The 27,623-nt window shown below is 38.0% G+C and overlaps 1 protein-coding gene across 3 annotated transcripts in view; it reads left to right on the plus strand.

Moving 5' to 3' along the window:
• VWA8 (von Willebrand factor A domain containing 8) overlaps positions 1 to 27,623 on the plus strand; it is a 363,734-nt gene that overhangs the window by 226,158 nt on the left and 109,953 nt on the right. For all 3 annotated transcript variants that reach the window (XM_047859419.1, XM_047859262.1, XM_047859340.1), the window contains 8 exons: positions 9,614 to 9,722; positions 11,678 to 11,816; positions 13,496 to 13,695; positions 20,859 to 20,969; positions 21,910 to 21,974; positions 22,405 to 22,530; positions 23,680 to 23,789; positions 24,619 to 24,773. In XM_047859419.1, the coding sequence (XP_047715375.1) occupies positions 9,614 to 9,722; positions 11,678 to 11,816; positions 13,496 to 13,695; positions 20,859 to 20,969; positions 21,910 to 21,974; positions 22,405 to 22,530; positions 23,680 to 23,789; positions 24,619 to 24,773 (1,015 nt within the window). The remainder of the gene's footprint in view (positions 1 to 9,613; positions 9,723 to 11,677; positions 11,817 to 13,495; positions 13,696 to 20,858; positions 20,970 to 21,909; positions 21,975 to 22,404; positions 22,531 to 23,679; positions 23,790 to 24,618; positions 24,774 to 27,623) is intronic.

Raw genomic sequence — 27,623 nt, forward strand, 5'->3', positions numbered from 1 at the left:
CACAGAGCCCGACATGGGGCTCGAACCCACAAACCGTGAGATCATGACATGAGCTGAAGTCGGACACTCAACTGACTGAGCCACCCAGGCGCCCTGTTCATTTCTTTTTTAATGCTGCTTAATTTGTTCTTAAGCTAGCATCTTTTTTTCCAAAGTATTTATTGCCTATTTGTCACTGGCAAATTATAATCTACCAATCATTTATTTGTATTAGCCAAGTGGAATAAAAAACTTGAGGAGATTAGAAAGGTTTTATATGTAGGATTTCTTTATGATGCATTTACAAAATGAAAAATAATGTCCCATTCATTTTTAAAGTAAATTAGCAAAAAGGCAAAACACTTATAATTTCACCATCCAGAAATAACCATTGTTAAATCCTCCTAGATCTTTTCCTATGATTCTATGTGTTATTGCACTCACTGAGAAAATATTCTTTTCAGTTTTTTTCTTTTTTTTAATGTTTATTTATTTTTGAGAGAGAGAGCATGAGTTGGGGAGGTGTAGAGAGGGCCAGAGGATCTGAAGTAGGCTCTGTGCTGACAGCCGAGAACCTGATGCAGAGCTCAAACTCATAAGCCATGAATGAGATCATGAGCCGAAGTCAGACACTCAACCGACTGAACCACCTAGAAGCCCCTGAGTTGTTTGTTTGTTTTTCCTTAATAAAAGAGACATTGGACAATATGGGGATTCGTGGCACCAACACCAAGCATGCAGTCAAAAATCCACATATAACTTTTACTCCCTCTAAAACTTGACTATTAACAGCCTACTGTTGACCAGAAGACTTATCAGTAACATAAACAGTTGATTAACACATATTTTGTATGCTGTATGTATTATTACTGTATTCTTAAGATAAAGAAAGCTAGAGAAAAAATGTTCTTAAGAAAATCATAAGGAAGAAAAAATACATTTACAGCACTGTACTTACTGTATTCTTTGAAAAAAAATCTGCCTGTAAGTTGGACCCATACATTTCAAACCCATATTGTTCAAGGGTCAACTGTATATCTATAATAAATTAGATTGAGAATGTATGACACTCCTCCCCCAATCCCACTCTTTCTCCATTCTTATTGTTTCTTGAGATTTTAGGCCTACTTATTCATTTATTCTAAGCTTAATGAACAAATTCATAAAGCATGTAAGATATTCTCATAGAGAATTGATATCAACAACTCTCTTTATGTATGTGTTTAAACATCATTATCCTGTTCAGATATATAAAAATGCTGTTGCCAGACAGACTGCCCCTCTAAAAGTGTTATGTGTGACTACACGTAAAAATTGTCCCATAGCTGGGGCACCTGGGTGGCTCAGTCAGTTAAGCATCCCACTCTTGATTTGGGCTCAGTCTCAGGTCACCATCACACAGTTTTGTGAGTTTGAGCCCCACGTCGGGCTCTATGCTGGCCCTGCAGAGCCTGCTTGGGATTCTCTCTCTCTCTCTCTCTCTCTCTCTCTCTCTCTCTCTCACTCTCTCTCTCTCTCACTCTGCTCCTCCCCTGCTCATGTTCTCCCTGTCTGTCTCAGAATAAATAAGTAAACTTCAAAAAATTATTTTAAAAAAACTGTCTCAGAGCTGATGAAGAAACCCTATTGGAGTCTTGAATGACTCTTCTGATGTCCTATTGACACCTGTATTCTCTCTCTGCTTTCAAATGCTTAAATTTTTTAAATTTTATTTTTCAGGCAAAATAAAGTAACTTTGAATTAATAAAGTTTAGTTCCATATTAGCCAATATTTTTATTAAACTTCTTAAATAGGTTCACAGTTTAAACAATTTAAAGATACCATTGTAGCTATTGATAGTAGTTGCCTTTGAGAGAGGCCCTGGAGTAGAGAAAAGAAGCTCTACTTTCTGTACCCTTTTAATATTCTAACATGTTTTTATTTTCTATATTTTATTTTTTAAATGTCCACCCACTATCTGAGCACTGGAATTTTGCATTTTGTTTTCTTATTTAAATAAAATAAGAATGATAAAGTAAAGGTCTTTTCTGAAATTGCTATATTTGGGGACCTTCGCCTTTGGTACAGCAAAGCTTATACCACACTGCAATGCCTACTCTAAGGGCAGAACATTGGCTCCCTTACCAATGGCAAAGGAGAAATCCAGTTAACTAGGCTTTTTTTTCAGTTTATTTATTTTGAGAGGGAGAGAGAGAGAGAGAGAGAGAGAGAGCAAGCGCACGAGCAGGGAAAGGGAAGTGAGAGAGAGAATCCCAAGAAGGCTCCACACCCAGCGCAGAGCCCGACATGGGGCTCAGACTCACAAACTGTGAGATCATGACCTAAGTCGAAATCAAGAGTCAGACGCTTAACCAACTGAGCCACCCAGGCGCCCAACCAAGCATTTCTATTGCATTTCCACACAGTATAAGTAAATTTATACATTGGTAGACATCAACATCAAGTGAGGATCAAGTGAGTATCAAGTGAGGAAAACACTTCTAAAGCAGCAGAAATAAAAACAGTTGTGTGCATTTGCAGACAGAACAGCTTCATCTGTAGTGAATGTCTTTGAAAGAGTATTTGCCTAGAATTGGTTTCCTGCTTTAAAAACTTGTTCGGTGTAATTGGGACATCAATAGCAGTGGCTTCTGCTCTGACCACGACCAACCATGGGGTACCAGAGGCATCGAAGAGAACGTTCGAGCTGGGGCCTCTCTTTGGAGTAACTTCATTAGGTTTGTCTTTGAAACTAGGAATGATTATTAGTTTACTGTTTATCGCATTAAGACTCTCTTCAAGTTTTGTGGCTCACGTTCCATTTTCCAAACTATAATATGCTATCATTTTCTTTTCATGTCTTGGTTTTTACAAATGAGTACATAGTACTCATCATAGAGTTCTAAGGTGTGCAATTCCACTCTGCATGATGAGGGACTTCCGTTTCATAAAAGAGCTCTTACTTTTCAAAAATAATAAGATTTACATAATGACATTCCAGAACTATCATAAGCAAAAGATGGTATTAGATTTTATAGTTTCATAGCCCTTTGCCCTATATTCTCTTGGTATATTATTAAGGTAGCTTCACAGCCATTTCATTTGTTTTTAATTACTTTATGAAGGTACCGAAAAATTTTAAATATAACCAATCTGTATATAGAAATTGTCAAGAGCTATGAATCTTCTATCATACTTATCTTAAACAGTCTCACAGAACTATCCTTGGATTCCCTTAAGCATCTGTAAGTGGTATCTGTCATTTGGCTGCATAGACATCCCCAGTCCCTATCTATAACTAACTCTTCCCAATACATCTGCCAAAGTAGATTGCATCATCTGTTGAGGGTAATGTAGTCAGGATGCAACGGGGGAAGAATGAATGCTATGGTAGTTTGCATCTTGCCATTGAGATGAGAGATAAGTAGGTAAGTGAAGATGTTGACCGTTCTAATGCAGCCAAGCATTCACTTAGCAAACACTATTGAGCATTTATGTGGTAAACACTAGGTAGGGAGTCAGAATTAGAAAGGTGAATGAAGGAAGGCTTTACCTCTACCTTCAAGGAGGTCACAGTTGAATTGGAGAAGCACCCAAGTAAAGAGTGACTTGTGTTAGAGCCACACTAGAGAGAATCAGAGAGGTAGGTTTGCTGCCTTCTGCCCTTGGGGGGAGAGTCAGGGAGGATAACAAGGCTGAATGCTTAAGGGATTAAAGGAGAAGAAAACATTGCAAGCAGAGACACTTTTAAGAGGCTGTGGTGCATTTTGGAAACTGCAAGTAGTCTGGTGACTAAAACAAAGGGTTAAGTGAGGGCATGCCCCATGATGAGGCTAAAAAGGGAGAGAAGAGTCAGAGGGAATCCCAGAAGAATTTTAAGCCTGACAGTAGCATGGTCAAATTCATAGTCTCTTGGTTTGAAAGGCAGTCTCTTGGTTTGAAAGGCAGTGAAGCTGGCAGCAGGAAGACCTGTCGGGAAGCAGCTGCAGTAATCAATCTTAAGTGACAGTCAGGGAGGCCCTGCTGGTGGCAGTGGGAAGGAAAGGAGGCCCACGAGCAAGAGAGATTTCAGTGGCAGAACCGATGGGTTCCGAGTGCCAGAGAGTCAAGGATTCAAGTAAGATGTAAGCCTTGCCCTCAATGAATTAACAGTCTTGCGGTCTTTTTGTCAGAAATAACAGAGGTTTCTTGTGTATGGTGCGGGGGGAGGGTAGGAGGGGGTTAAGTTTCCAACTGGGAAAGATTCAACCCCAGTCATCATTCTTGATGTGGATAATTAGAAAAGGAAAGAACTTAAGGTTAGAAAATACTCAGATGTGGTTGGTAAAGCAGATGGCAGAAAAAAGCGAGGTTTTTGCAGTAAAATTTCATGAAAGAGGAGAGAAAGGAAAGCCAGGCCCCAGAACTGTAGTCAGGCAACTTCTGTGAGGAGAAGGAAAGCCAGAGATGTGTGGAGCAAGCTGACAATATCTGCTTTAGCACAGAGTGACGCTAGGCACCAGCTCTAAGACAGCACAGTGTCATTCTGGATCTGGGGGAGCATATTTGAGAATTGTCAGCCAAGAATAGTAGGGTTCCCCAAATCTTTTTCCATCTCATGCATCCAAATGAGTCATTTCAGTGACGTCAGTGGGACCTGGGTGGCTGAGGCGTATACGTCTAAGTTATAAAGTGGAAACCATCACGTCTAATGCAGAGCCACCCAAAGAAAGGAAAAGCATACACATATTTGTTGTGTGCACATCACTTACAATGAAACAAAGTTAATTTACCAGTAACATGTGGGATTATAGGGAAGGGAGATTCAGAAGCTTCTAGCAAACAAGGGAGGGTAACTGGGAATAGTAATACCCATTATCACCAATTTAAAGCGTTTTGAGGGGTTTTTTTTCTATTTTCTCTTTTTAAGTATGCTGACACTGTTTATTTTAATAAATATAAATATTTGCAAGAGACTCACTTCTGACCTTGCCCCCTAAAACTTTATTTTCTATCAGGCTGTAAACCTGAAAATTGCAAATTTCTATAAAACTGTACCCTAAGAGTTTCTAACAGTTCCAAATGTGCAAATTTCCATGGAAACACAGAAGAGCAAGAGATTTGTTCTGCCCAGAAAGAAATCTGGGCAAGAGATGCAAGGGGAAGTAATGTTTGAATTGGGCCTTAAGAATGAGAAGGATTTCATCAAAGAGGCAGTAACAGCGAGGAGTTCGGGGCAGAGGTAATGACCTCATGGAAGCATGAAAATGGGTAGCATGTTCAAGAAGAGCAAGTAGCAGTTCAAGGTGGCTAAGGCCTAAGTTGGCTGGAGAGTAAGAAGAAGGCATAGGAGCCAAACGTGGAAATACTTGTCAGGGTTATTCTATGAAAGGCTCTAGCAAACTCAGTTGGACAGTCGAACCTAATTTTTACCAGAGGTTAGATTTAAAACATTAGGAGTGAATGAGGACTGCTAAAATCGGAGCTGTTCTTTTTCTTTTCCGAGATGGTAGTAATTGATGAAGTTTGGGGAGTTGGCGGAACTACCCTGAGAGGTTCCACTATTCCCGTGAAAATTAGTAGTTGTTGTGGTAAGGAGATATTTTAGGAATTGTTGACAATAGGTACGTCAACAACTTTTAATTGCATAATGCCCCTAGAAAGATCCAAATCTTTTTCATGTGTTTCTTTCCGACTCCAGAAATAGTATTGGCAAATGTTCAGAGAAGGCAGAAATTTGCCAGAACATACTCTTCAAAACCCCAGCTCACCTCTTTATGGAAACAATCTTAGACAAATCGCTCGCGTGTCATTCAAACTGTATTACTCTGCTTTGGTGTCCATATGCATCATGTTATGAATTGTATGCATGCTTAGAAAGAAATTTTTTTTCTTTTTGTAACTTGCTCAAGTGCTATAATTTGATCTGAGTCATAATTTTGGTGTCCACCTTTCTTTTAGTTAAAACTTTTACTTCCAGGCCTTTATTAATACTTCCACAAGGGATTAAGAAACATCACAACATATGAATTGAAATACTTCATTGTTTTAAAAAACATAAATTCATGAATGACATTGAAGATAAAAAGTAATGCTATTTATAGGCCTTAAATTCATCCTCCTCCCCCTTCAAATCAAATCCAGACATCAGTCCAGCTAAGACTTTAATGGAGTTAAATAATACAAGTGTCAGGATCTTAAAATCATGGAAAGTATCATTGTCATTTCTGTCACATCAGTGTGGTTAGAGTTAGATGACAGATTTCAGTAATGAAATATAGGGCCTTTCGTTTAGAGTTAGGTCCAAATTAATGTTGGTTATGTTTCTAATTCCAAAGCTTGCTCATTCACCCAAATACAATGCTTCCCCTTTCTCCTGGCTATTAACTTATTGAAGGGGAAAGAGTTAGTAATAGATTTTTGCACAGCTTACTGAGAGTACTTAGTCATGAAAAATAAATGAGGCTTTGGTTTGCCTCAGCTGGCCAGTCTGGGGCCCACAGGAAAAGACCTAGAACAACACTTCGTATTACCAAGGAGCAGGATGGATGGAGTCAGTTTGTTGTACAACTCCAGAACACCCCACATGTGTCTCTCTGTTATAGCTACTATTGCATTTGCAATTTTGTTGTGTGGTTCCAGAATCGTTTCTATATGGGGTACCTGAAGGTCCTTCCCATACCCTGCCAACCAGTTAGTGCTATATTTAGATGGAAACAGGCAGCCTGTAATTTCTGTATTAATGTAGAATGAGTTTGTAAGTTCAAACCAGATTTCATGAGTATCCCAGAAACTGTCCATAAAAACTGGAAGCTGAATAAAGTTACTTTTTCTCAAAGGGATGAAGTGTTTTTTTAAGCGTCTGTATTTTTTGTGAGATTATTAAGGGATATTCTAGATCCATTGTTTAGGGTAGATAGCAACCTGTCAACCAAGGATCATTTTGTAAAGCAATTGTCCACTTCTAATTAGATTTCAAGATGTGTAACTGTTTCTGTTGTCTTCAAAGAGCTAATTTGGGGATGTATTTAGAGTCTCTTTTTATAAGCTTTAATAAAGCACATACCTGTCTATGAGGGCACTGATTCTATTTGTAGGTATAGGTATTTTCACTCTGATTACTTTTAACTTCAGAGCACCAAGGTGATGCAAGACTATTGAATCTAACACTGAGGATTGCCTCTACTCACTCCAATGATCATCCAAGATTCCTCAGGCTGTGAGGAACTTGCAGATGACACCCGTCATTTCACAGAGGAGGAAATTAACACTCAGAGCAGTTAGCTGACTATTCCCTCCCCGGGTTTGTAGAGCTGATTAATAAAAGAACTAGAACTAGAACCCGGGTCTCCTGCATTTTGTTACACTAAGTCTTCTAGGCCAGAGGGAAATTAGGTGTGTCGTTCCTGTTTTCTCCTTCTCTATTTGAAAATCTAACTCTCCTTTAGTGAACTGCCGAAAGCGAGTGAAGAATACTGTTTGTTCCCTAAACAAGAAGACAGAGATTCTAGTCTGCAAGATGTTTTCAGGATCTGCCCCTTTGACACAGAAATGTGTTTTTCTTACATTTAAAAGAGAGAGCACGAGAGCCACAGGGTGGATCAGTCAGTTAAGCATCTGACTCTCGGTTTTGGCTCAGGTCATGATCTCACGGTTTGTGAGTTCAAGCCCCACGTGGGGCCTGCCTGGGATTTCTCTCTCTCTCTTTTCCTCTGCCCCTCCCCAGCTTACTCTCTCTCTCTCTCTCTCAAAAAATAAACATAAAAAATTTTTTTAATAAAATAGAGAACACAATAACCGTAAATCCCGTAACTCAGTGCCCCTCCCACCTCATTTCCAGTTAAAACAGGGAAGTGGGTGACCAATCAGGATAATTGTCCAGACACTTAAAATGTTATTTGAGGTGATAGATAAATAAGCACATATGTCCTTTTGAGAGATTTATGTCATATGAATTAGAAGAATTTCACTGTAAATTTCTTTTTATTTTGTGTATATGTTAAACATTAGCATTTCAAAGGGACAAAGCATATTCCACCAGAATGTTTGGTTCTGTTATTTTATGTAAACAGTATCTGAGCCTTACATGGTCTTAGTATGCATATGGAAATATTGTGTATTTTACTGAAAATAAAATAATTTCTAAATATAAATCTATACCCTTTTAATGATTATCAAACTCATTCTGAGCATGCATTTTAACTTATAGCCATACATACATTATTTTTAAACAACTTCTTAACTGTGAATCATTTTTTGCTTTTCCTTACCACAGAATAAGAAATTTATAATAAATTAAATGACAAATTAATGGTTCTTTTTTTAAAGATTTGAAGAAAATATAGTATGATTAAAATGCAAAGGCTTTCTTCTCAAAAATTTGTCTGTGGTTTTATAGTTTAGCATTGCCATATTTTGACAAATCACTTTATTTAAAAGTCACTTTAAATAAAAAGGAATCTAAACACAGAATAATTCCATTAAAGTCAGGACAGTAACTCCCTTGGTGGAGGTAATGACCTGGATACACAGGTGTGTTCAGGGCTAAGTGACACATTTATATGAACATTTCTGTATGTATATTATACTTCAATTCAAAGTAGAAAAAAAGTTTAAAGAGCTAAAATACTCTCTGAGACTTGCCTTGTACAACTTACAAATATGTGATTGGTAGTTTCTTTACTGTTTATTATTTGATGCCAAATTTAAAAGAATAGACTAGAAGTGCCTGGGTGGCTCAGTTGGCTAAATGTCTGACTCTTGATTCAGCTCAGGTTATGATCCCATGGTTCATGAGTCTGAGTCCGTCATCAGGCTCCGCTCTGATCATGCGGAACCTGCTTGGGATTCTCTCTCTCTCTTCATCTCTCTCTGCCCCTCCCCTGCTTGCACGCTATCTTTCTTTCTCAAATAAATAAACTTAAAAAAAAAAGAATAGACTAAAAATATGGTTGGATTGCTTCATTTTTTTCTTTAAATCCTTCCTGTACTCTGCTAGGAACTAAGATGTTAAATTGCTAAGTATTTTACCCATTCAAGGAAAAATATGTAAACCTTAATTATGTTTGTCATCAAGATAAAAACCAAATAGGACCTTAGCTTCTAAGTTTCAGAAATGTGAAGTCTTTTTTTTTCACTTTTTATTTTAATTCTAGTTAGTTAACATACAGTGTTATATTAGTTTCAGGTGTACAATATAGTGATTCAACAATTCCATACATCACTCAGTGCTCATCATGACAAGTGCACTCCTTAATCCCCATCACCTATTTAGCCCATACCCCCATCCACCTCCCCTCTGGTAACCATCAGTTCTCTATAATTAAGAATCTGTTTCTTGATTTCTCCCCCTCTCTCTGCTTTTTCCCTTTGCTGATTTGTTTTGTTTCTTAAATTCCACATATGACTGAAATCATATGGTGTCTGTCTTTCTCTGACTGACTGAATTTCGATCAGCATTATGCTCTCTAGCTCCATCCATGTCATTGCAAAGGGCAAAAATGAAATCTTCCTCTTAAAGTATATTCCAAGTGTTGTATCATAGACTGTCTTAAAATAAAATATAATTCACTTGTAAGTAAAACATTCTTCAAATTTACTTGTATAATAGATGGGTTGGGTTTTTCCTATAACTCGGAAACAAGAAATGTTTACTTTTCAAATCATCCTTGACAGGTTGCCTCTGCCAGAGCAGACGTTCATGGGCTTCTGGACGTTTGGTCAGTCAAGAAATGGAATGCAAAAACTGTTGTGTCCAGCAGTAACTCATCACATAGACGTAAAGGTTGACACCATCATTTCTTCATTCAAATACTGAATGTTACAACTTTTTCTATATGTTCCCTGGGGAAAACTCCATACAATCTCCAAAATAACTTGTTCTGAGGTTATTTTAGATTTAACTTCCACTCCAACTCTCAAGCCAGCCTGGCCTCTGAGGAACTCAGTGTAGGTCATTGTCAGTGACTAGTAGAATTCCTAAGAGCCAACGTGAATTAGAGTCAGGTATGTTGTGTGTCCTCCTAAAAGAGTTACTCCATGATCCTTGTTTTCATGTAAAAAGGCAAAGGAAAGGAGTACCAGTGGTTACAATAGAAACTCCTTTAGGTATTCAAGCAGAAAGGGATTTACTGTGGGGAATTGGATGCTTGTAATATCATTGGAAAGGACAGAAGAAACAGAAGTCAAGGGGCCACCACTGGACTTTTAGTCTCAAGGTCAGTGTGTCTGCTTCTACTACCATACCTGCTGCTGGCAGCGACACGGCGAAGCAGGATCAGCAAACTTTTTCTGTAAAGAGCCAGATGGTTAATGTTTTAGGCCATACAGATTCTGTTGCAGCTACTCGACTGTGATAGAACAAAAGCAACCATAGGTAATAGGCTAACAGATGAATATGGCTGTGTTGTAGTCAAGTTTTATTTACAAAAGCAAGCAATGGCTTGCACTTGACCTGTGGGCCATTTAAGTGCATTTAATTGGCAGAACTGAAATCACATCCAGAACCCTTACTGCAAGGGAGTTTGAGGAATGTTGTTTTTAGATTTCCAGCTCCAGAGATGCAGACTAGATAGAAAGGGGCAGGATGGAGGGTGGCAGGGATGCCACAACAGTCACCATCTAACCCAGACATTTTTGATTAATTAAGGACTGGGGGCACCTGGGTGGCTCAGTCAGTTAAGCATCCACTTCTGGATTTCAGCCGAGGTCATGATCTCACAGTTCGTGCTGACAGCGTGGAGCCTGCTAGGGATTTTCTCTCTCTGTCTCTCTGTACCCATCCCCTACTTGTGCACGTGCTCTCTTTCTTTCTTTCTCAATAAGTAAATAAACTTTTAAAAAAGGACTGTATGGCATGGGAATATTGAAAGTGTAGTTACATCTATATAATTCTTCTATATAGTTGTTTTCTCTAAGTACCAGCCCTAATATCAATAATATTATTAAATTAGATCCTCTGCTTATGTTTATATTGAATAATTTTCACTATGTGTATAATATTCTACCTTTTGTAAACAACAGTAGTTATCAGCAAGCTTTTATTTCAAAGACTGAAGTTTAGCCATTATATTCTATATAATGGTATAATAATCATTCTTTACAATGGAACTATATAAGGTCCTGATTCATGCATTTACAGATTATTTTCCTAGTTTGGACAGCCCCGGGTCCCAATACTTGGAGTTCAAACCTTGACCATTGTTTAGGAAGGAATAAAGTAATCAGAAATCCTATGGGGTTTTTCATCTGGTGTACCTTGTGAGTAAAAAGAAAAGAAAGTGAGAGGGGCGCCTGGGTGGCTCGGTCGGTTGAGTGTCCGACTTCGGCTCAGGTCATGATCTCACGGTCCGGTCCGTGAGTTCAAGCCCCGCGTCGGGCTCTGTGCTGACAGCTCAGAGCCTGAAGCCTGTTTCAGATTCTGTGTCTCCCTCTGTCTCTGCCTCTCCCCTGTTCATGCTCTGTCTCTCTCTGCCTCAAAAATAAATAAACGTTAAAAAAAAAAATTAAAAAAAAAAAGAAAAGAAAGTGAGAAATTAAGATAGGACAATTGAAAGCATTTATAAATGCAAGTATATGGTATTATTATTGTTATAGGTACCATGGTAGTCAACAAAATAAGAAGAGGTATATCAAGATGTTGGGTATTTGAATTTAAATTTCATATTTTAGGAAAACTTCAGTTTTTCTACATTTTAGTAACTATCCAAATTCCTAACTCAGACAACTACTTTATTATAGGGTCCAGCACTTATAAACATACAGGAGTATCCAATAGAAAGATATGAAGAAAGATCCCAAACCTTTACTGAAGAATGTGCCTCCTGCAAATTACCATTGGATGAAATTAATTTAATCTGTGACATTGCTACGTCATGTGGTATGTCAATTTATTCTTTTGATTTTTCCTTCCTGTACTGACTTTTTTCTAGAAGAAGGATTGAAAGAATCTCTAGACATCAAAAAGTCTATGATAGACTCAGTAACTGTGTCATATTGGATTGGATAGTAATTATATGCAATTTAGGCCTAATTTCCTATAACAACCTAACAAAATACTATTGTGGAATCCACATAAGCACCGCTAAGTTTGTATGCGTATGTCTGTTTCTCATTACAACTGTAGCACAAAGTTAAACACACCCAGGCATGTGCTAAAAATAGAAGGGAACAAGAAAAAGAGAAACATTGGATTTGGGGGCTGGGATTCCAGTTTGATGATGGCGTGAACCACCAAAGCACGGCTGGAGTGCTTTGCAGTCATTACATTTATTTTAAAGAACGGCAAATGAAGGACGTGAATTTTTGGCATCTACATTTCTGGACTGCTGCCATTTCCTACTGACTCATACAGTGTGCCCTGGGTACTTTTTGGCAGAAGTTTTCAATCGAGGGCCGTTCCTAAGGTCCTATTAAACAGAGGTGATGACAGAAGAAAGGGAGAGAGTTTCTAACTTGCCTAGGATGGGGATTGTTGAGGGGAAAATTCAGAAGCAAGTTTTTGTTATCTAAGTTCTATGAATATTATTTATTCCCAAAATCAGCTTTGTGGAATAAAAATATATGCTTTAAAAATATACAAGGTTTTGGGGCACCTGGGTGCCTCAGTCAGTTAAGGGTCTGACTCAGTTTCGGCTCAGGTCATGATCTCAGGATTCACCAGTTTGAGTCCCACATCGGGCTCTGCGCTGACAACCGGCTTGGGATCCTCTCTCTCTGCTTCTCCACCCCACCCCCATCAAAATAAGTAAAATGAGGGCAAAAAATTATATATATATATATATATATATATATATACACACACACACACACACACACACACACACACACATATATGCACATATATGTATGTGTATATACACACACATATATATACGTGTATATACACATATATATGTGTGTGTGTATATACGTGTGTGTGTGTATATATATATATATATATATATATATATATATATATATATACACATATACACAGGGGTTTTTGGTAACAGACAGGTGCTCTTATGAAGATATTTTACATTCACCAGTAGAGAATAAATACGGATTTTATGTATAAAGCTTGAACTTTGGCCCTTGTCCCATCTTTCAGAATTCGAAATAAGTATGCTGTGATCCTCTGCCCCATGCCAGTGAGAGGCATCGCTAACCAGGAGCGCTTTTCTGGTTAAACCTTGTCCTGGCCTCATGGTTCTCAGAACAACATTCCAGGCAGCTGCCGTCAGTCAGAATTGGCCCATAAAAATAATGCTGCCCTTTCTGTAATTGAACTCTCTGTTTCAGTATTGTCCACTTATGCAAACTGAGTTTTAATTGTTTTTTGTTTCTTTGTTTTTATACCTCTTCTGTATTTTTGGGAGAAAAGAGCATTTTGGGAGGTTAGAATTAAAGTTAATTGATATATATACATAACGTATGTATATCCTAATCAATCCATCACGGTTTGTCCACTGAGTTCCAGCTGTGTGCTCAGTCTCATGATTCAGATTTCACTGGACCTCTTGACCAGTCAGAAAATCTACTGCAGATCACACAGTCAACACCTTTTTGTCATTACAGAAAATGAGGAAAATACCCTCTATGTAGTTGCATGCAATCCCATCACCTTATACTTTCTGAACATGACGGGGAAAAGTGGCTACATGGTGGACCTCTCTGACCTCTTCCCAAGAATGGCCAGTAGAATTTGGCACCCATTTGTGACAGTGGCACCACTGGGAAATCCCCTCAAGGGTCAAGTGGTTCTCCACGAGCAGCAGGTAAGGCATCCCGGGCTACTCACATGGTACAATTACGCCAAGAGTAAGCTGTGTGAAGAAAAAGGCAAAGATGATTCGCAACCTACAAGTGAAAATACATGCTTTCATAAACATCAGGGAGGGATCAGAGCTGTGTTTTGTCAGTACCACAAAGGCAGGCTAATATCTTCTCTGCGGAGACTTCAACATGACCTATAATTCTGGAAGCATGTAAATTAGGGTTTCTCAACCTCAGCACTAATGACATTTGAGGCCGGATAATTCTTTGTTGTGAAACTTGCATTCTCTTTGGGGAGACAGACCATAAAGTAAGCCAACAAATAAATATGCTGGTTTCAGGCGGTGATAAGTGCTGTATAGAAACGAGACAATGTCCTGGGGAGTGATAGGGGTGGGGGAGGAGGAAGTGGAAGGTGGAAGTAACAGTATGAAGGGGTGCTCCCCTTAGGAGATGCGTTTTATTTGAAACCTGAATGACATTCTTAATGTAGACACAGCCACAAACATATAGTGAATGGACTTGTCTTGGTCTTGTTTGGGCTACTCTAACACAAGTAGCATAGACTAGGGAGCTTATAAACAACAGAAATTTATTTCTCACAGTTCTGGAGGCTGGGACATCCAAGATCAAGAATAAGCAAATCTGGATCTGGTGTCTGGTGAGAACCCACTTGCTAGATAGCTGTCTGTTCATTGTAACCTCACGGGGCAGAAAGAGCGAGGGAGGGATCGCATTGGTGTCTCATTTATGAGACGACTGATCCCATTCAGGAGGACTCCACCCTAATGACCTAATCACCTCCCATAGACCCCTACCTCCTAGTAATCCTAAATGCCAGGGTTTAGGATTTCAACATATGAATTTTGGGAGGACATAAACCTTCCGTTCACTGCACGATGACACTGAACTCCTTTGGTATGTAATGAAGCTCAAGTTTTAACCATCACTACTAGTGTAAGATAGCACTGATGAAAAGTACAGGTGTTTAGAGTCAAGCTTAAAATAATTCCAGGGGCGCCTGGGTAGCTCAGTCGGTTAAGTGTCTGACTTTGGCTCAGGCCATCATCTCACGCTTCGTGGGTTCAAGCCCTGGGTGGAGATCTGTGCTGACAGCCCAGAGCCTGGAGCCTGTTCGGATTCTGTGTCTCCCTCCCTCTCTGCCCCTCCCTGCTCGTGCTCTGTCTCTCTCTGTCTCTCAAAAATAAATAATAAAAAACACTAATTTAAAAAAAAAAATAATAATTCCAAATAGAAGGTATAGATCAAAAAGCAGGCTGTGTCTCAATTAGTGAGAATTCTGAAGGTCTAAGTTAATCTGTACCATACCAATAGAAAGGAGTGTAATGTTTTTGCATGCTTATTATCCACCTAGTATCTACCAAATACCATAGTATTCATTCAAGCATATTATTCATTCAACAAATTATATCACGTGCCTATTACTGGGGATGCTGCAGCAAAGAAAACAACAATAATTTTTGTCCTGAAAAGCTTACTTTGTGGTACAGAAAGACAGACAATGAGCAAAAGAAGTAAATTATATCTCAAGCTAGAAGAGGAGAAGCAAGGCTGGCAGGAAGATTGCCATTCAAAGTAGGGTAGATGGGCAGGGACCGCCTAACTGAGGAAGGGATATTTAAGCAAAGGCTTGAGGGACGTGAGGGGGAGAACAGATATCTAAAATAAGGGCGTTCCAGGCAGAGGCCCAGAGGCTGGAGCATGCTTTTGTTCCATCGTTAAAGAAGTGTGATGGGGAAGATTGAGCAAGGGGGAGAGCATAAGGAGGTGAGATCACAGGTTACTCAGCTAGTTGGAGCAGGGACGTGGTGCAGGGAGTGAGGAAGCAGACTGTGCAGAGCCTCATAGACCATTGTAATGTCCTGGGCCCTGACTGTGGGTGGAAGAGGAAGGTGTTAGAGCATCTCAAGCAGAGGAGTAGCGTGACCTAACTTATATATTTAAAAGATTTCTCTGGCTCCTCTGCAGCAAATAGTCTGTAGGTGGTAAGGCAGAATGAAGGAGACTAGTAAAGAAATTTTTGCAGTGATCCAGCAAGAGGTAATTGCAGTTTAGAGTATGGAGGTTGTAAGTAACGATGGGTTCTGGATATATTTTGAAGGTAGAACCAACAGGATTTCCTAACAGATCAGATGCATGGGGTGAGAGAGGATGGAGCTAATTAAGGGCAACTTCAAAGTCTAGGGCATGAGCAACTGAAAGAACAGAGGCGCCATCAACTGAGATGAGGAATTGATTTGGGAGGGAGTAGACCTTTGATTAAATGTGAGATGCCTGTTAGACATCCCAGTAGATGAGCCTGGAGTTCAGGGGAGAGATCAGAACATTTGGGAGTCTTGGCATGTAATGTTACTGAAAACCACGAGGCTGAAAGAGGTCACCAAGAGAGTGAGTGTGGGCAGAGAAGTCCAAGCCCTGGGGCAATGAAATATTAAGAAAACAGGGAGATACGGGAGAATCAACCAAGGGGATTGACGATGAGTGGCCAGTGAAGTAGGTGGACAGGGCAGGGAGTGTGGTATCCCAGAAGGCTAAGTGATGAGCCTCGCAAACAGAAGGAGCAGTTATTAAATGTTGGCAGTGTGCCAAATGAAAGATTACATACATCATCCCATGCTATTCTTCCAGTAGCCCACTGAGATACCCGTCAGCCAGATTTACATTTGAGAGAATGGAGGCTCAGAGAGTTTCAATAACCTGCCCGGTAGCTACATAATGAACTGAGATTCAAACCAGATTGGATTGGCCCCCCCCAGAATTAAATTCCATCCACCATCTCACTCACTATAGCTACTTGGGGAAAAGAATAGTGTGAAAAATTAAAAAGTATTCATAATAGGAAAATATTAAAGAAATGCAGTGTTGCTATTTACGAATACTTAAAGTCACTAGGAGAACAAAGTGTTACCAAGAAACAATACTTTTAGACTGTGTCTAATCAAGAGGAAATGTTGCATAAATAACATGTCAGTGTTTCACTGAGTAAATAAGTCAACTTTAACTTTAGGCCTTGCGTAAATAATTATCATGAATTCTGAGTTAAATTTTTTCAGGTTTTCACTTTTTTTTTTCATTTTCACTTTCTCCTGCAAGCAGAATTTATAAATATCCATATATTGCTTATAAAAGTTTGTATCCATGACATGGAATAAGGGTTTTGCTTTATATGTTCTTTTTTTTTTTTTTAGTTTATGTATTTTGAGAGAGACAGAGAGAGAGAGAGAGAGAGAGAGAGAGACCATGAGCATGAGCAGGGGAGGGGCAGAAAGAGAATTCCAAGCAGTCCCTGCACTGTCAGTGCAGAGCCCAACGTGGGGTTTGCACTCACAAACTGAGATCATGACCTGAGCCAAAACCAAAAGAGGGATGCTTAACCGACTGAGCCACCCAAGCACCCCTTGTGTTATAGGTTTCTAATAAAATATCAGTGGCATTGAATTGAATTCTACAATGAGAAGAATCTGTCATAAAAAACACATGCTATCTTGGTGATTTTTAATTCAGCAAGCCAATTGAGTAAGAATCTAAATTTGGAGTATTTATTCAAACAATCCTGCCAGATTTTTATTTTCTCAGAAGATCCAATTATTTGGCAACATTGCTGATTAATACTCTGTTCAGCATTTTACAACTGTCGTGGCCAGACTGTCAACTTCCATGGCCAGCACTTTGTCTCCTGACATTCTGACTTGTCCCTTTGACCACAGCCTGAACAGTTTTCTAGAAAGCTACCTCAGCACCCTGAGAAGGCATGCCTAGCTTGTAGGAGGAATATTCCCACTGTACCCTCTGAACTGACTCTTCTTTTCCCAAAGAGGGTATCTTAGCCATCATATTAAAACCGTGTTAGGAGGTAAGACCTCTTTAGTTTCAAATGAACAGCATGCGTCTGTAAAATTGGACAAATGATAAATAATTCTAATCAAATAACAAATGTGTGCACTGCCATCAGTTCCTCCTTCCCCATCCTGCCCTCACTGAGAGCAGAGCTAAAATATTGCAGAGAATCACTGCCATTAATTCCACTATCCCTTGTCTAAAGCTTGCTATGGATGCATTTCCCTGGTTAAAGAAGTTGTTCAAAGCTTCCTCGCTAAAATAAAATCTTAAGTGAGGAAAGGGAAACTTGGCCATGCCTAAAAATAAAGACCCTCCACCCTTCCCCCTCTCCTGCCATGAGATTACTTATTACATCTGTACGAAGTTTAGAATTTCAGACTTTAGGACATTGAGGTCATCCAGAGGTTACTTTTCTCCCAGTCAGATACAAACATAATAAAATTGCTCACTTCTTCTCCCTGCCCCCCTTAAAGGAGCACCAAAGCCACAGTTACATGTACTCATGTGTGACGCAAAATTCTATTTTTAAACTCAGAATATATCATTAGTCATTTACAGAAGGAAACCATTAACATCCAAAAGGATGGACCAACAGAACTCCTTCATGTTGCCAATTGTTTCTAAAACTAATTCTAAGTCCAACGAGGGCTGCAAATACATATATGCTTTCTGTCGTTCAGAAAGGCACAGGTTTTCAATTTGCTTATGCCAAGTTATGAGTATATAAGTATTAGACCCTAAAAAGGAAGAAAAATGCAAAACCATACTTATTTTTCTGCTTAATTGTATCTGTTTAATCATCTGCTTATTCTTCTGCTTAATTATATTTTGGAATCAAACATTATTTTTAGAACTTTCTTTTGCTTAGAAAAGTTAATATTATCCCAAACTGCTAAAGCGCTAAGAATTCATGTTAATGTTGTTCATATTTATCATACAAGAAAGAGTTTCTCCTTTAAAAAAATACTTCCAAGGGGCGCCTGGGTGGTTCAGTCGGTTAAGTATCCAACTTCAACTCAGGTCATGATCTCGCGGTCCATGGGTTCAAGCCCCGCGTCGGGCTCTGTGCTGACATCTCAGAGCCTGGAGCCTGCTTCGGATTCTGTGTCTCCCTCTCTCTCTGACCCTTCCTCATTCATGCTCTGTCTCTCTCTGTCTCAAAAATAAATATTAAAAAATAAATAAAATAAAATAAATAAAATAAAATAAAATAAAATAAAATAAAATAAAATAAAATAAAATAAAATAAAATAAAAATACTTCCTCAAAAAAAAGATTTAATCTAGAATGGAATAAGACTGTCACTTTTTAATTTGTTAATTAATACATTTTCTTAAGTAACTTTAAGGTACTTTAAGGTACTGCCATCCTTTTCAAACTTTCAAAGGCCAGAAATAATACCTCTCGTATGAAATGATTTTAAAAAGAATATCTGTAACACACGTCCTGAATGGAAAATTGCCTGTCATACCAATGATGCATTCTAAGAGTGATGTTTGTGGAGAAGTTTAAACTCTGTCAACATGTTTAATAGCATTTTTTAACAGCCAGGATTCAGTGAAGGAAACTGCACGGTACAAATACTACTTTAATTTTTGAGCACTTCAGTACAATTAGCTAGTAAAATACACTTGAAACCGCACTATGAGGTCCCAGGTTAGTGGATGAATCATCAATCTTTCTGCCTTTCTTTTTATTTCTTTTTTTTAACTTTAATATAATTTATTGTCAAGTTGGCTAACATACAGTGTATACAGTGTGCTCTTGGTTTTGGGGGTAGATTCTCATAATTCATCACTTATATACAACACGCAGTGCTCATCCCAAGTGCCCTCCTCAATGCCCATCATCAATCTTTTTGCCTTTCTTTTTATTTCTAACTGGACCACATAAGAGAGGGCAAGGGTCATGGTTAATTCATTATTGTGTTCTCCTTTGTGCTTTAAATATAAGCTGCTCAGTAAATACTAAGAAACAAGCCAACAAACATTTTTTATTTTGTCTCCTATATTTCACAAACTATACAGTAATTCTTTGGGTGCTTTATGACTTCATTTTCCCCAAAGAAAGTTTTTGAAATGAAAAGTTCCTAAGGGTTAGGATAGCTAGAGAAGCCCCAAATTTAAAACAAAACAAAACAAAAACTTTCTAGAAAAAGACCATTGCATAACAATGAGGCTTGACAAACAGCTTGTACGTGCCTTTTTGCGAACATTTTTGGGGCTCTCGGAGTTTTTTGATTTTTGTTTTATTTTAGAAAAAGAGTGTGTGTGAGTGGGAGAGAGAGCAGAGGGGGAGAGAGAGAAAGAAAGAGAGGGAGGGAGGGAGAAAGAATGAATCCCAAGCAGGCTCCATGGTCAGTGGTTCAGCATGAGTCCAACATGGGGCTCAATCCCAAGACCCTGGGATCATGACCAAGAGTCAGACGCTCAACCAACTGAGCAACCCAGGTACCCTGCAAACCTTTTTGTCTAATCTTCAAACATGTTTAAATTTTAACTTAAAAAAAAAAACCAAGCTAATAGCATCTCTTTAAAATATTTAATCTTTTCTGGCTTTCTCAATTTTAAGTTCTTATTCATGTATTTCTGTTCATTGATTGTAATGCTTGAGATTTACTTAAATTTTTTTTTCTTGAAAAAACACTGCTAATTACTGGGAGATTATTACTTCATTTGCAAAACTGTGATTAATACCGCTGGAGAGAAATCTCTTGTTTGTACGTTATTACAGCACCAACTGTGAGTTTTGAAATGAAGACACACTCATTATGAATTAAGTTCTTGAGATCCTGATATTTTCTTGCTAACCTATCTATTTATCATGTACACATTTTCTGAAGTAAATCTGGATTTGTGAAAAGCATGAGTGAGATTTAGTTATGCACAATGTAAGACAATTTTCAACAAAACACTCTTGACATGTAAGTTTTATGAAAGTAAATGGACTTTAAAAATTATCAATCCTCTTAATTTCAAGTATATAATAAAACAGAACCATGGTTAAAATAGCCTGTGTATAGAAGGGGATGGTTTTAAGATAAAATCTTCAAAGAGACTCCCTTCTGCATTACATAATTGAAATATTTTCATCAAACCATCTACTACTTTAAATTCTGTATTAAGGAAAACCATTTAGTGTCTTTATGGTGTCTCTTAAGTATTTCAATATTGTCATCTTCCTTTTGGTTTACCACTATATGTTTTATTCCCAGGTTGTCAAGAAGCTGCTGCTTAAAAAAAAAAAAAAAAAAAAAAAAAAAAAAAGAACATCTTGAGCTGTTTACTGTTCTCTTTATTTCCAGAGTAATGTCATCCTCTTATTAGACACCACTAGCCGAGCCCTTCGACGTCTCATCCTCCCTTCCGAAGAGGTTACACCTAAGAAATCTTCCTGGTGGAACAAGGAGGAAGCTGTAAGGAATACCCAACTTGTCCAGCAAGTTGCCAAGGACTTCTGTAGTTTTCTACCTTAAAGATGCATGCATGGCCGTTCTTCTCAGGGCCTTTTATTTACAGCACAAGAGAATTCTCTTATTGTGCGCTTGTAGATTTTAACGCAATATGAAAAGACACTGATACACATATAAGTAAGACACTAATACACATATAACTAACACCAATAGCTTTTTTTTGTATACATCGTACTCACATGAAGACCTGTCAGGACTGAGCTATAATAGCGATAGAGCTTCGTGGGCTTCTTGAGGGTGATATTCATGACAAATTCCTAATCATGCAGTCACTGAACTGTTTTTGAGTTAATATGTTTATGTTTTGGATTTATATGATAAACTGACAAGTATGACACCCGAGTGCACCTACTAGATGAATAAACATTTGAACTTATTAACTAAATTAAACTAGTAAATAAGTTTCAGGCCAACCCAAGAGAATTTATTCTGCCATTCAGAGAAAGGTAATGGATATAAAATACGACTTACCTTCTGCCCTGCAATACATAAGTCTTAAAAGACCATGGAAAGAAAAAAAAGAGAGATGTTTTAAATGCCGTAAATACATCCAAATCTACAAAAAGCAGTATTTCCTTTATGTCTATATTATGGTATAAATTCCACAGTTACTCTCCAGATAGCATATTTATCTCTAACCAGTATTTGGCATTACTTTTTAAACTTTTATCCTAAAAGATGTTTTAGCACATAGTTCACAATAAATTTTGAATTGTATTTAAATCCACATCACCGTAAGAGCCTTGGAGTAAATAAAGAGGCGGCTTCTCACAGGATTACATGTTTTACATGTTGGAGAACTTTATTTAAGGGAAAGCAACTGAAGACACATGACTGCATCTCACATATTTAATGTGAATATTTTGTTTGGTTTTGTCTTTAGGAAACTTATAAAATGTGTAAAGAATTTTCGCACAAAAACTGGCTAGTATTCTACAAAGAAAATGGGTGAGTGCTTTGCTATAGAAGATTTAAACTGGGATCCTTAGTTTGCCCATTCTGTTTCCTCATTTAATTATACTTGCTTATTATAAAGCCAATATAACCACATTACAAATATGCTATTGTAAAAGCAACTCATCCCACATTGCGAGAACATTTAAATCCAGACCTAAGAAAAGACAGTGCTCTTAATTTCAAAGTACCACCACTGCCAGCTTTGCGGTTATCAGCATCCATTATTTCTTCTTATGCATACCCCTACAGAGTTTAGAGTTTTATAGATCTGTTTTCTCAATTAATATTTCTCTTTATTATTATTTAGTCTTGAAAACATTCTCTTTAGGGTTGCATGAAGTATCATGAAATGACTGTGCCATTGTTACTCAATCGTTACCCTCATCATTTCCTTTCAGATAGTTTTCTTCTCCTCTTTCAGGAACAGCCTGACTGTGCTGGATGTTCTCGAAGGGCGAACACACACCATCTCACTTCCCATCGACCTCAAGACAGTCTTCCTTGTAGCGGAGGACAAGTGGCTTCTGGTGGAGAGTAGAACACACCAGTGGGTGGATTTACGTAGTGTCTCATAGAGCATTTACCCAGCATCCTTACTGTTGTGTCTTCCAGTCTGTCTTTTCACACACAGTTTCTGAATTTGGCATCTCTATAGGTGAAAGAAGAAGGGGAGGGAAAAAATGAAAACCAATTAAATATCACTTCACGGAGTAATCATGAAAGTGTTTCAGAGAATGACATTGAAATGAACAGTAGAAACATAATGACTTTTATGTCTGATCCATATTTCTTTGGATTTTTCCTATTAGTACATTGAGAATCCACTGTATTCTTACCAAACCAGAGATGCTTCAAAATAGATTTTTGATTTATCCTCTCTTCAGAGGGTCATAGTCTCTGCCCTAGAGCTGTTGCCTTTTTGGAACTTCACAGAATTCACCCCTTAGAAGTTTCTTCTTCATTCTATCTTGGTTGCTCTTACTTAGTTATGTTCGTGTTTGTGTTGCCTGCCACCATTGGACTATATACACTTCTTGAAGAAAGGGCCATTATATGCACTTGACATAAATAGGGTGCACAGTAAATTTTAAGTCCCCCTCTCTCACACATTACCTCTACTGGCTAAATACAGACTCTCTCTTCCCCTCGGGTCACAAGCAGAAGTAGCCTGCTGCAAAAGATTTCTGCCTATTTATACATCCCTATTTTAGAAATCTTAAAAATAAGTAGATCAAGGGGATTACAGTGGTTACAATGGTTAGGGCTTCTGTCCCTCAGCTGGTCAGAAATCAGAGACCAGGCTCCCTCTTGACTGACTGACTGATGAAACAGTCATATCAATAGCGGGTCCCATGATACAGGGGTGGGGGTAGTTTCTCATTAGAATTGCTTTATTTATTTGTTTATTTATTATTATTATTATTATTATTATTATTATTGCAGCCCTTCCTCTTACAGGAAGTGTTAGATTTTGGTTCATATTTATTAGTGCATTGTTATTATGCGCTGCTCCTGATACACAGTGTTGAGAAGTTATTTGTTAATTCATGAGGTAACTCAGAAACTACAAATTTTACTCTGAATATAAAAAAGAAGCCTTGGGGGAAAGGGGTAGAATTCTGATTTTTCATAGCCTGGACTCACAATTATTAAAAAAGAAGAACTTTTTTCACTTAGATGTTTTGTTTGTTTGCAGGAAATATCTTTTAACTAAGCCTGCACACATCGAATCTGAGGACAGCGGGGTTTGCCAGTTGTACGCATTGAAAGAGGAGCTGCCTAGCACAGGATTTGGAGTCATACAAGGTAAATCCCATGTTCTTTGTGTTTATGACTGTATGGGTACGTGCTTACAGTCCCCTAGAATCCTTTTAGAGCAGTAACATCAACATATGTTAAGTTCATACTAAAAGGGAAAGCTTAGTAACTACTTTAGAAATAGTAAATGAGAATCTACTCTTTTTTTAAGTTCTGTCATTGATTTTTCTAACTGAGAAATCAGAATTTTTATATACATTCAGGTGCCAAGTCTAATAGTCTTTTAGGGTAGCATCTTTTCTTTTTTTTACACAGACCATTAGATGTCTACTTAATTCATCACAGTTTTGGGGGGTGAATAGTACTTATGGAAAAAATCTAAAACATACCATTACCAGCACTGGTTGGGGCAGTTTCACATCATTTCTGCAGGGTGCTATTAGTGGTAATATGCATTGCTAATAAATTTTTTTAATGTTTATTTATTTTATTTATTTTTTAATATATGAAATTTATTGTCAAATTGGTTTCCATACAACACCCAGTGCTCATCCCAAAAGATGCCCTCTTCAATACCATCACCTACCCTCTCCTCCCTCCCACCCCCCATCAACTGTCAGTTTGTTCTCAGTTTTTAAGAGTCTCTTAAGCGCTAATAAAATTTTGAATTCAGTAAATACTTGCATTCACTTAGAGAAGACGCCTTGACTGTAAAAATGGAGTTTTCTCAAACAAAAGGCCATGAATATAATTAAACTGTTTTCTCTTTTTTAACTTGTGCTTTTCTATTTGAGTTGGCAAGAATGAAATCTTGCAAAAATTAATTCCTGGAGCATTGTAGGGGCATATTGTATCTAATGTTTCTCTGCCACTGCAGAAACAGATTTCAGCATACCTCATAAAATTTCAAGTGATCAACTATCATCTGAAAATCTAAGTTCAGCAGTGGGACAAAAGATTGCCTCTCCTAACCGAATTCTCTCAGATGAGACTAGTTATGCTATGGTTGTTGTCGGTTTCCCAGATCTCATGGTAAGCACCAGTATTTTCAATTATTTAATAGATGTTTTTTTTCTACTTGGTTTAGCCTCTAATCTATAAGGCTAGTTGAGGAGTGATTAAAAATGTAATGATATTCTGGTAAACATTTTAGATCAAGACTATATTCCAAATCAGTCATTAAAAAATGCATTCTACGTAAAGAGTTTCATTGCTTTTTTAAAATTACCATTTATAGGGTAATGCAATTATATTGGTTCGTAAGGGAAAGCCCATATTCTCCGTACATGGGAGTTCATGTGATACAGTTAACCGCTTAACCTACTGATATTGTCTTGTTGTGTGCTCGTGTAATCTGTCAAGAGGAACATTGGAAACTTAACAAAATAACATGTCTTCTGGAATTTTTTAAAGTTAAATTTGTTGGGGTCACATTACTGTCAATTAAATTTTTTCAGCACTCACGAACATCTATTCACCTTCCGCTGAGTTTTGCTCTGACTTATTGTGTCTTTGCAGCATCCAGATTATGGTGATAGTCTCAACTTAAATCTGCCTTAGATGGTCCCTCCTGCCATTACGTACTGTTATCTGTAAAGAAGGGACTATTTGTAATTGACTTCAGGTGAAGCTAGGTCCCATCTTCCTCTGATGGAAATGTGGGAAAATGAAATATAAAGGTGATTTAAGTCCATGTTGCCATCTAATAACCTTAGAGGTAGCTCCATGTGTTTTGATTAAACATTTAATTTTCATAATTTCCTTTGTAGCTCTTATTTTTAAATAGAATCATTTAAAGATAAAAACATGGGCTCTGCATGATGGTACACCAATCTCACATAAGTTCAACTTTTTAATGTAATTAATGAATGATGAGTACTTCAGGGTATAAGGCATTTGAAATCCAAAACCCAGTGGATAATATGTGGCTTAGGATTTTGCCATATGTCTTCCTAATTATCAAGGAGAAAGCATTTGCTATGGTATTATATAACTGAAAATGAAACATGTTGTTGGAATATAGTATCTACTGCAGCCTTGACTGAATGAGAGTTGTGTTTAGTATGCTTTCTTAATGAGTGCTGTCATCAATAGAGAAAATGCTAGAGCTATTTTTCTGAAGGTGGAATCCTTTAAAATACTGATCTTCCAATTGAAGAAACTAGTATAGAAATGTAATGTCACTATAAAGATTTAGAAAGTAAAAGTATTTTACACTGAGTATAAGACACCATTACCATAACCTTATAGGAATCCTTTATAGCCTGTAGGACTAGTAACCTTGTTAAATTAAAAGCTCTATCCCCACTTCTCCCTCTCCTCTCTCTCTCTCTGCCCCTCCCCCCACTCAGGTCCTCTCTCTCTCAGTCTCTCGAAATAAATAAATAAACATTAAAAAAAGCTCTATCTCCCCCTACTTAATATGGCACACAACATACAGGAGGTGTTCAGTGAATATTTGTTAAATGAAAGACTAGGGTCAGTTAAGGAGCCTTTCAACATTTTATGGTAACAATCATACCTTTTAGGACCTAACACAAAAGTCAGGCATTGCACTATTCTAAAACCTTTCATGCATGATAATTAATTTTTAAAATAATTTTACAAGGTTTTATAGATGAAGAAACAAACAGAGAAGATATATCTCCTGGGCCACACAAATTATGAGTGAGGGAGCTGGGATCTGAGGGTCAAGTGTGACTGACCCTCAAATCTGTATCCTTTCTCTTGTATCACAGTGCCTTCCTGCTTTTATGTGAATTTCTTTTAATCCTTCATAAAGCTATCAATAAGGAGGTATGTCACCTCTCATTAACTTTTTATAGCATTATCAGAGGCACTTAAATTATTATAAGCTTATTATCACTTTCCTAACTTCATGCCACCTAGTCACAAAAACCTATAGCAAATATCATCCTCAATAGTGAAACACTAAAAGCATACCTTTTCATATCAAGAATAACACAAGGATACCCATTATCGCCACTTCTATTAAACATTGTACTGGGGCGCCTGGGTGGCTCAGTCGGTTAAGCGTCCGACTTCGGCTCAGGTCATGATCTCACGGTCCGTGAGTTCGAGCCCCGCGTCGGGCTCTGTGCTGCCAGCTCAGAGCCTGGAGCCTGTTTCAGATTCTGTGTCTCCCTCTCTCTGACCCTCCCGCATTCATGCTCTGTCTCTCTCTGTCTCAAAAATAAATAAACATTTAAAAAAAAATTTTTTTAAATAAACATTGTACTGAGAATCTTAGACATAATCCATAACAAAATTTTTGATCAATTGAATTTCATCAAAATTTAAAGTTTTAGCTCTGTGAAAGACACTGTTAAAAGAATGAAAAGATAAGGCTGGGAAAAACTATTGGCAAATCACATTTCCAACAAAGGACTTGTACCTAGAACATATAAAGATTTCTTAAAACTCAAGAGCAAGTTGGAGCATCTGGTGGCTCAGTCGGTTAAGTGTCTGACTTCAGTTCAGGTAACAATCAGTTCAGTTCATGAGTTCAAGCCCCGCATTGGGCTCTGTGCTGACACTCAGAACCTGCAGACTGCTTCAGATTCTATGTCTCCCTCTCTCTCTGCCCCTTTCCCGCTCATTCTCTCTCTCTCTCTCTCTCTCTCTCTCTCTCTCTCTCTCTCTCTCTCTCTCTCAAAACAAAATAAAACACCTCTAGAGCAAGAAAACAAATATTCCAATATAGAAAACGGGCAAAGAGTGACCCCGTGTGAGGTATCAGAGGTCAGAGACTGAGCAGGTGAGGACATCCGTGATGGGGGAGGGTGTCGTCACTTGTGATGGGAATTCACTCCAGGCAGGATGCAGACGGTGCCCATGAAGAAGTAGAAGTAACATGGTGTAGGCGCCCAAGTAAGGCAAGGA

This window comes from Prionailurus viverrinus, chromosome A1 (assembly GCF_022837055.1).
Source record: "Prionailurus viverrinus isolate Anna chromosome A1, UM_Priviv_1.0, whole genome shotgun sequence".
Classification (NCBI taxonomy): Eukaryota; Metazoa; Chordata; class Mammalia; order Carnivora; family Felidae; genus Prionailurus; species Prionailurus viverrinus.